At 35.1% G+C, this 8,870-nt stretch overlaps 2 protein-coding genes across 2 annotated transcripts; one reads left to right on the forward strand and one right to left on the reverse strand.

Moving 5' to 3' along the window:
- Positions 1 to 747: 747 nt before the first annotated feature.
- LOC105114959 (40S ribosomal protein S14) lies at positions 748 to 3,004 on the forward strand. The gene is made up of 6 exons (XM_011011699.1): positions 748 to 869; positions 1,298 to 1,417; positions 1,527 to 1,572; positions 2,034 to 2,119; positions 2,242 to 2,371; positions 2,707 to 3,004. Exons 1-6 carry the CDS (start codon positions 867 to 869, stop codon positions 2,772 to 2,774), a joined length of 453 nt encoding a protein of 150 aa, XP_011010001.1. The 5' UTR covers positions 748 to 866; the 3' UTR covers positions 2,775 to 3,004.
- Positions 3,005 to 4,455: 1,451 nt separating this feature from the next.
- On the reverse strand, positions 4,456 to 6,068 carry LOC105114960 (peroxidase 60-like). The gene is made up of 4 exons (XM_011011700.1): positions 5,789 to 6,068; positions 5,511 to 5,690; positions 5,183 to 5,354; positions 4,456 to 5,073 (listed from the first exon to the last, which is right to left on the reverse strand). Exons 1-4 carry the CDS (start codon positions 6,029 to 6,031, stop codon positions 4,616 to 4,618), a joined length of 1,053 nt encoding a protein of 350 aa, XP_011010002.1. The 5' UTR covers positions 6,032 to 6,068; the 3' UTR covers positions 4,456 to 4,615.
- Positions 6,069 to 8,870: the final 2,802 nt, after the last annotated feature.

Genomic DNA, 8,870 nt, shown 5'->3' on the forward strand with positions numbered 1-8,870 from the left:
ATATATAGAGAGAGAGGTTTGCTTAATCTATTAAATATATCATTTGATTTAGTAGATTGATTACTGTAAAAAATTTAATTTTTTATTATTTGAAATTGTATAATAATAAAGTTAAATTATAATAAATTGGCCGAGATTTAATCTCCAAGCAAAAAATAATTTAAAACTTGATTTCTATCTCCAAGTAATTTTTTTTGAAGTTAACTTTATAATCATACTAGAAGTTAACTCATCTTAATCTAATTAGAAATTAAATTCTAATAAAGTCAAAAAAACAAAACAAAGAAATCAACAATTTCAGGAGTTAAAGCTGTGTAATATATGCTCAAAGTAAAATTCTATCTCAATTCTATTAGTTACTTGTTGCTTATGAAAATTGATTTTAACACCATACAACTTATGATTTCTTTTAATTAAATATTCATTTTTTAGAAATTAAACCAATAAATAGAAGTGATGCCCAAAATACTCTACAACAAAAAATATACTATGAAAAATCGCTTTTGACCCCTTTTCTTAAAAAAGAAAACAGCATCAAATGCTATGTCCTATGGGCCAGTTTTTTCACAAGGCTTGGAAAAGCCTGGCCCATACAAATAACCCAAGAGAAGAAATCAGATTATTAGGAAAAACTAAAAAAGAGAAAAGCCCAACCCAAATTAGTCCCAATAAGAATAAAAGAAAACTCCAAGGACTTTCAAGCAAATAAAAATGATATTGACTCTACTAAAACCCTGGCCACCCCCCTCATATAAAGTCTCCTCTTTGAGCCACTCTCTGTCGTCCTCCGCAACGCCGCAAGCGAGCTCGGCCATATCAGCCTTTTTTAGCATCCTTCGGCTTCTAAACCTAAACTGCCTTCAGCCATGGTAAGTAAGATCTCTTTCACGTATTTAACTCTCTTCGTACCTTGTTTTTGTTGTTCTTGTTGATGTATATCTGCTTAGTAGGTCTGAAAACAAGGAGATTTGCTTTTGTTATCTGTTTTATTTTAAGAAAATAAACAAAGGGGAAGTGGGTTTTTGTTAACGTATCGTACTTTTGAATTTGCTTCTGTTTTATGTTGGGAAATTTGGGATTTTTCAGAAATAAGTTGATGCTGTAGAAGGTTTCTTTTTGATACTATCAGTCACTTGTCCTATGCTTTGTTTGATCGTTCTTGACTTTGATAGTATATGCGTTAGCTGATTGTTGTTTAGGGAAGTGGGGTTTGAGTCTATATTTGTTTTTCATATTTAGATTTTGCTTCTTTTTTGTGGGTTTTTGTTTTGATAGAATTTTGTTTATGTTTTGATAGTCAAAGAGAAGGACAAGAGAGCCAAAGGAAGAAAATGTCACTCTTGGCCCAACTGTCCGGGAGGGAGAGCATGTTTTCGGGGTGGCTCACATTTTTGCTTCATTCAATGACACATTCATTGTGAGCATTCTTTCATATTTTCCCAAATGAACTATCATGTCTGTCTTTTGATTAACGGGATCTTTGGGGTTTATCTGTAAGTAATTTAACTTGGTTGAAATAATTGCAGCATGTGACTGATTTGTCTGGGAGGGAAACCCTAGTTCGCATTACTGGTATGTGTTTTATACTGTCATAATTTTTTTAACAATTGCTTTTTCTTGGAATGGGGTCATGCTTGTAAAGTTTTCAAGCTTGCTTCTGCGCTATTTGTCTTTTTCTCTCTTGGTTTGCTGGCTCTTATTATTAAAATAGACTTGCGTGCTAAGTGTCTTGAATGTTTACATTATGTTTCTATGTTCTTATCCAACATGAGTATTTTGTTGTAGCGTGTAGTGGCTTGTTGATTTATTGGTGGCCTTTTGTTTGTTCAAAATACAATTTCATGGTGAATTCGTCATTTTGTTATCATATGATTGATTGTTCGGTATTGGAAGTAATCCCCCCCTTTATAAGTAGGTAGTTTGCTTTATTTTGGTTGTGCATTACTCATAGAACTGTTGCATTGGCACATGCCATCAGGCCATTGTTTCTGCTACTAGTGTAACTCTTTCTCCTTGATCTGCACGTGTACCAGGTGGAATGAAGGTTAAAGCTGACAGGGATGAATCCTCACCATATGCTGCTATGCTTGCTGCACAGGATGTTTCACAGAGATGCAAGGTCTTTGTTCTGTTTTATATTTGATACATTGATGTTTTTAAAATTCTTTTTTTTATTTTATAAGCTGTTTTTTTTATTCAGAAGTGGTTTCATTAACATTAACCTGGTTTCAAAACTAACAGGAACTTGGCATTACTGCTCTTCATATCAAGCTTCGCGCTACAGGAGGGAACAAAACTAAGACACCTGGGCCTGGTGCCCAGTCTGCTCTGAGGGCATTGGCTCGTTCTGGAATGAAAATTGGTCGCATTGGTAATTCATTAATTTGAAATAAAGTTTTAGAACCATTGATTGCAATTTTAGGAGTTTAATATGCACTTGTGTTCGTTACCTGGCATGGATGAACTGGTGTTGGTGATGCTTGTGGATTGAAGCTGCATTAGTTACTCTTTAGTTTCTTATGTTTCAAGAGCCTAACATTTTATATTTGTTATATGCCATGAATACTGTCTATTATTTATGCTGTGTTCAGTTGATGAGTATGAATAGCTGAACAGGCCATGTAGCAATTAAACCAGAGAAGCATTTGTTAGCCTGAATCTTCTTTCATTAGCATTGAGTTTGACGATTGCTTGTATGTTTTTCAGAGGATGTGACACCAATTCCAACAGACAGCACCCGCAGAAAGGGTGGCAGAAGGGGAAGAAGGCTGTAAGCTGTCTCTCATCAGAGAAATTCCATTTCGGTGGTGCTGCTGCTTTGATTGCTTGGTGATGGCACTTTTCAATTCAGGACGTTTTTGTAGCTTTTCTTATCCCATGGAAAATTGTTGACTTCCAATTGATATTTAAACTTACTAGAAACTTAACGATATGGAGTTTTGCTTGTGACTTTTATGCTCTGAATGAGGTGGTTCCTTTTATTGAAGCAATATTTTTGTTTAGTGATGCACTATTGCAAATAGTCATTTATTCTAAACGAGTTCGCAGCAGATTGTAGTCCCAAGTGATAGAAAACGGTATGGCTGAGTTTATATTTTGGTCATCGTTCACCATAAGCTTGCACGAAGCATTCCATATGAATCGGACACGCACCCTGTTGGGGTCACCTTTGTTGGAGTAATCTTCAGTTAGCCAAGCAGAAAATATTTCGTTTTAATCCTGGCGTGATGATGGTGCCTTGATCTGGTTGATTTGGATTCTACAGCTATCAGAGTTTTCCTGTTAGAAGGCTCAAATTTCAAAGATGTATTATGGAAAATAATTAGTACTATTATAAAACAAACGAACGAGCATGATTAAGCAAGAACAAATGAACTAACTGCGCCATCCTGCTTGTCAGGGCATTTCTTTAATACAAATCATACAAGATACACTAGTGTGGGAGGGAAGCAAAAGATAGCATAAGATCAATGGGCCGGAAATGGAAAACAAATATAAATAAACTTATTATGAAGTCTATCCTCAAGGCTTGGGTGCAAGTACAGCTTTTAGGTAGCGTTTGTTTGGTCACTTTTAGAAGATAGAAAATAATAAAGATAAAAATATATTTGATTCTATTAATGCTGGGTTAGGGGTCCTGTTTGCTGAAGTGACTGGTTCTATAAAGGATTTGCTGGGTAGGGAAGATGAACAGTATTTTTTTCCTTCAAATCTCATTGTAAAAAGAGATTAAAAGATTTTTTTTAGATCAACTGTTGATAAAGATTCTACATAATTTCCAGGTTTTAGAAACCGTGTTAAATTTAGAGGGTTTTCACAAGTTCTAAGAGATTGATCAACTGTAGGAATAATTAAAAGCTTCTCAAGGTAATGCCGAACAAAAACTAAAGAAAACTAAAAGCAAAGAAACAAAGAAAGAAACCAAGAATTAAAATCACTGAAAAAAACTAGGAAGAAGAGAAAATTCAAAGATAAATAGTCTGTTATTTTATCAAGTCATCGAAAACTCACAAATTATATATATATATATATATATATTAGAAAAAAATTGATTTTCCTGATTCTTTAAGCACAAGGTCACTTTCTATACAATGTTGACTTCAAGAACCCTGCCATTGCTATCTCTCTTTGTTTGGCAGTGCCAATTCCGGAACCGACTCAGATCCTACCACTGTCTTTGCCACTGGACTTGATGATGCTGTCCTCGCCAATGCCTTCAAAACTGATATGGCTACTATCCAAAAGATCAAGGCAGCCCTTGCATAAAAGGCTTGAACTAAAGTTCCCCTCCTCACCACCATCTGTTGAGATTGTTCTTCTGAGTGCATTTTTTTCTTTTCTAATGGCACGCCAAGACTACGATATTAATTATTTAGCTGAATGAATGCAGTTCTAATTAAAATGATTCATCTCATATTGCGCAAACTTGAGCTATTCTTTCATTGACCAAACATATATAATTTTGATGCTTGCTTCATTCAATTAGAACAAGATTACAACAAATAATAAATACAAAAAAGAATAACATAGAGAAACATGAGATAAAAACAAGTAAACAAAAGGGGCATCAATAAACAAGGATGAAAGCAGATTAGTTGAAGGATGACAAGTATAATCAACCGAAGATATTAAAAAGATTTCCAGCAGAATTTCCACTAGGAGAATTAACAGCTGCGCATCTTTTCCTGATCTCCCCATCTTTGTCAATCTTGACATCAACAGCTCCCAACTTAATCATGGCCCGACCAAATTGAAAGCTGAAGTCGTTGCTTCCAGCTATTCTTGCCACTGAGAATCTGGTGTTCGAATCCAGTGCCAGCTGCTGATCAACTTCGAGAATCCCATTACCTAAACGTATTTGCTCGTAGTAAGATTTGTCCACTGAAGAAGACTTGAGAGGATCCTGGTCCAGATTAGCTGAGTTGGTACTGCCAGAATTTTGTGGACAAAGAGTTTGTAGGGTTTTCAGTAGTGTTGTATTCATGGTTGGATCAGGGTGGCCAGTGCTCTTGAAGTCATAAAGACGATTTTGGAATAAACCACAATGTGCTACCCCGACACTGTGACCACCTCCTATACATCATCAGAAGAATCAAAAGACAAATTAGAAATGTGCTTGGAAATGTAATATCACATGTCGTTTCAAAGAGAATTAGGAATGGAAAAATGCATCACCACATACCAAGAAGATAAACCATGTCAATAGTGCTCAGTCTTTTGCTATTAAATGTTGCAATAGCTTGAGGAATTGGGATACTTGGAGATGGGAGTTTCACATTTTGAGCAGAAGATACACGACCATCTCTTCTTCCTGTTTGTACAGGGTACCATCCTGTCCTTGACTTCTTATCACTCTGCATGAGCACAAACATTTATCACTCAATTCTTTTGTTATCCTACTCTTTTGACCCCTCATTAAATTTTGTTAATGTGTGTTTACAGTTCAATTCTTTTGTTAAGAATGAGACGCATGCATTGATTCTGAAAGGGAATTGAAAAAGGTTCTGCACCTCGACAACAGCATCTCTGGTAGCCATTACTATAATATCAGCACAAGAGACGACTCCTGGGCATGTATTTTCAATTTCCGTCTTTATTTCCTCGATGAAATCGTAGCCCCTCACACTTAAATTTGGAGGTGCAGTTTTCTCACCATTTGGCACATCCAGTAATATAGATGCATCACATCCCTTTCAACACCCCCAAAAAAATGCATTAGATTGAGCATGTATTGAGCAATGAGTACTAAAACAAATTAACGTTGAAAGGGATTGTTAAACCTTCTTACATTGACAAAACAATCATGAAATTGCATGCGAAGAAGAGCAGCCACTATTGTTGTGTCTGTACTGAATCTTGCCTTTACTTTCTGCTTGACAATTTCCTCAACATTTCTCTGAAAACCATTTCTGTCCTTGCATTTTCCATTATAGAATCCAAACTGCAACTGACCACTGCATTGGCCAGCCAAGTTCACAAAGATGAGGCTAAGTGCTAGTGCCAATGCAGCAGCTACTCTTCGCATTTCCATTCTTTTCTTCTTTTTCGAACTACTAATATTTGATATGGAAATAAAGCACATTCTGCTTTCTATTTATAAGGAATTGATCAAGATGATAGAGATATGGAATCCTTGCATAACATGAGGTTGAAATGGTGTGCATGATCACTAGTCATTGTCATTAGACGTGCAGTCCTCTAAGGATATATGGTGCTGGTGCTGGTGCTGGCGCCAAACGCATGGAGATACGTAGCATTCCGAAAGTTATTCTAAAGAATTACAGCTAGCTGGCTGCCTTGCCCCGGAGATCTGGAGCTGATATGAAAGAAGAATACTATAATGGAGGAAATTGTTGCAGTGAATTATTGACCAATAATCTAATCTAATCTAATCATTTTTTTTCCTGAATAATATAATCTAATCCTGTTTGACTCAAAAACCATGCCAATCAAACGTTTTAAACCTTCATGTTTCCCTACGAGGAAAGCTGTTCTAATGACATGCGCATGTGGTTCACGAAAGCAATTATGTATCATGGTAATTAAAATATCCTAACTTGTCTAGGAAAATAATATAATCCCTTATTCTCGAGGTAAAATATGCTGTTGAAATTTTCTTAATTGCTAACAGTATATTTTATTACACTGCTGATAATCTTTTTACAAGTTAGTGGATAAATATTTTTTTGACTTTCTTCTACAAGAATATCCAGGTTTTTCTAATTTTCATATATAAATAAATAATACTTTTAGCCTCGAAAAGATAAAAGAAAGAAAATTTTGTTTTTAAAGGTATTTTGATATTTTTTTCCATGAGAATTTTGTGTAATTAAGAGGACTATATAAGTATTTTTTATTTTTTAATTAAAAAGTTATTGGAACATATTCCATACATCCCAGTGAGTAGACAACGCCTGCATCATTAAGGAGACTTGTGAAACGTTACTCGGTGGCCAAATTTGGCCAACTATCATATCACTAGATGCATAGTCGTGCCTTCTTCTATATTGAGCGGTGTATGTAGACATATCATGATTAAATTGTCGTCAGTGATTGATTGGTTATGTTTTTTTTTTATTTCTTTTCTCTTTTATAACAACTAAAATGTACTATTATCCTCTCTTTGTTTATTGTATGCTTGGGTCTGATAATCATGTTTGATGTTAGGCCTAGATGTGCAGGTCTAACACAACTGTCAAACTTAAAGTGCTTGGGTCTAGCAAAGCTATCAAACCTTTGCACTTGAGTCTGTCAGGCCTAATTGCCGTGAGTTTAACGTGTTGCCAAGCCTCGGTTAAGCAAGATGACAAACTCAACTAAACTTGGGTTAGGCATGATTGTCAGACCTAAGTAACACTTGAGTTTAAGTGTGATATGGTTGTTGTTGTTGTTGTTGTTGTTGTTGTTATTATTATTATTATTATTATTTTATCAAAATATAAAAATATATTAAGATAAAAAGTAACCATTATAGTAAACCATGAAGTTCATAGTATATATACAAAACAAAGAGTTTACGTAAAAAGTGCAGGCTCCCCAAATAACCATTATAGAAAACCAGGAAGTTTATAGTATGTACAAAATAAAGAGTTTACATAAAAAGTGCAGGCTCCCCAAATAACTAAAATGGATGTAGCCTAGCCAAGATTTGACTGGCCAAATCCCTAAACAAAAAAAATCATGACATAAACAAAAGCTAGGGGGAGAAGCTCCCTGCAGGGAAACTATGGTTAAATAAAAAACTAGCATGTAGTTGGTGGTGTTGAGCTTAACCCAAAAATATCATCTATAAAGAGAACTGACATATAAGCAACATAGAGTTATTGCATGGCTAGAAGATGACATAGAATACATTTGTATAAACAGATAAAGAAGTAGTATTGAAGAAGAAAACCACAGGAAGTAGCCCCTCAACACCCTCTCAACCAGCAATCAAAAGACCATAAACAAATAACCAGCAAGACTAGAGAACAATAGAAGATGCATAAAAACTAATACTTCAGCAAAGATCAACTATCAACCTTTACAACATCTCAATAAGAGTAAGAATCAGTCAACAACATTATAAGTCATAGGATTTTTGTCATGAAAATACAGGATTGTGTAGAATAGAATTTGATACTTGCGGAATATAAGATTAACAGATTTGTCAATATTGTCAAAAACCCTTATGTTTCTTTCTTCCCATGTAAGGTACACAACCAAGCTAAAGAAACTCTTCTCATTCTCAATTGCAGACCTTTTTTTGTTAGAAGTGATACCTCTAATTACATTATTTCAGGTAGCTATATTCCTTGTAATCCTTAACTAGCACCTAACCTTTCTCTACGAAAGAGAGGTCCAATCACAGGTAAAGAAAAGATGGCTATGAGACTCTTTTTCTTGCCTATAGAGTGCACATTGAATGCCTGTCAAGAGTGTTGGTGGGAGGAACCACTATTGGTAGCTTTAAAACACTTAGAAGGAATAAAACATATAGTTTTATTACAAAATAAAAGCTTACAAAATACAAAACTCACACTTTTAATACACACCATCTCTTTCTCTCTTGTGTTTCTCTTTACTCTTTCCTACACTTAATAATACAAACTTAACAGTTTATTTATACATAAACTAAGAGGCAGTAGGTGGTGGTGGTTGATAGCAGGTGGTTGTAGGTGGTGGTGGTTAGTATTAGGTGGCAGTTGTTGGTGGTGGTTGATAGTAGGTGGCTGCAGGTAGTGGTTAGTGGTTGATTGAGTTTACCATAACAAATCCCCCCTTTAAACTCAATCGAGGGATGTCATACCAAGCATGAACTTTAGTTTCATAAATATTTCTCCCTTTAATGACTTTGTGAAGATATCTGTAACTTGATCATTTGTTTTGCA

This window comes from Populus euphratica, unplaced genomic scaffold (genome assembly GCF_000495115.2).
Source record: "Populus euphratica unplaced genomic scaffold, PopEup_1.0 scaffold617.1, whole genome shotgun sequence".
In the NCBI taxonomy this organism is placed as follows: Eukaryota; Viridiplantae; Streptophyta; class Magnoliopsida; order Malpighiales; family Salicaceae; genus Populus; species Populus euphratica.

Excerpts from the sequence above, each read along its gene's own strand:
- LOC105114960 (XM_011011700.1), bottom strand. The coding sequence starts at position 6,031 with ATGGAAATGCGAAGAGTAGCTGCTGCATTGGCACTAGCACTTAGCCTC. Across the intron at positions 5,355-5,510 it reads CCAGAGATGCTGTTGTCGAG|AGTGATAAGAAGTCAAGGAC; the intron begins GTGCAGAACCTT and ends GTGCTCATGCAG. Across the intron at positions 5,074-5,182 it reads TGACATGGTTTATCTTCTTG|GAGGTGGTCACAGTGTCGGG; the intron begins GTATGTGGTGAT and ends GATGATGTATAG.
- LOC105114959 (XM_011011699.1), top strand. Across the intron at positions 1,418-1,526 it reads CATTCAATGACACATTCATT|CATGTGACTGATTTGTCTGG; the intron begins GTGAGCATTCTT and ends AAATAATTGCAG. Across the intron at positions 2,372-2,706 it reads AATGAAAATTGGTCGCATTG|AGGATGTGACACCAATTCCA; the intron begins GTAATTCATTAA and ends TATGTTTTTCAG.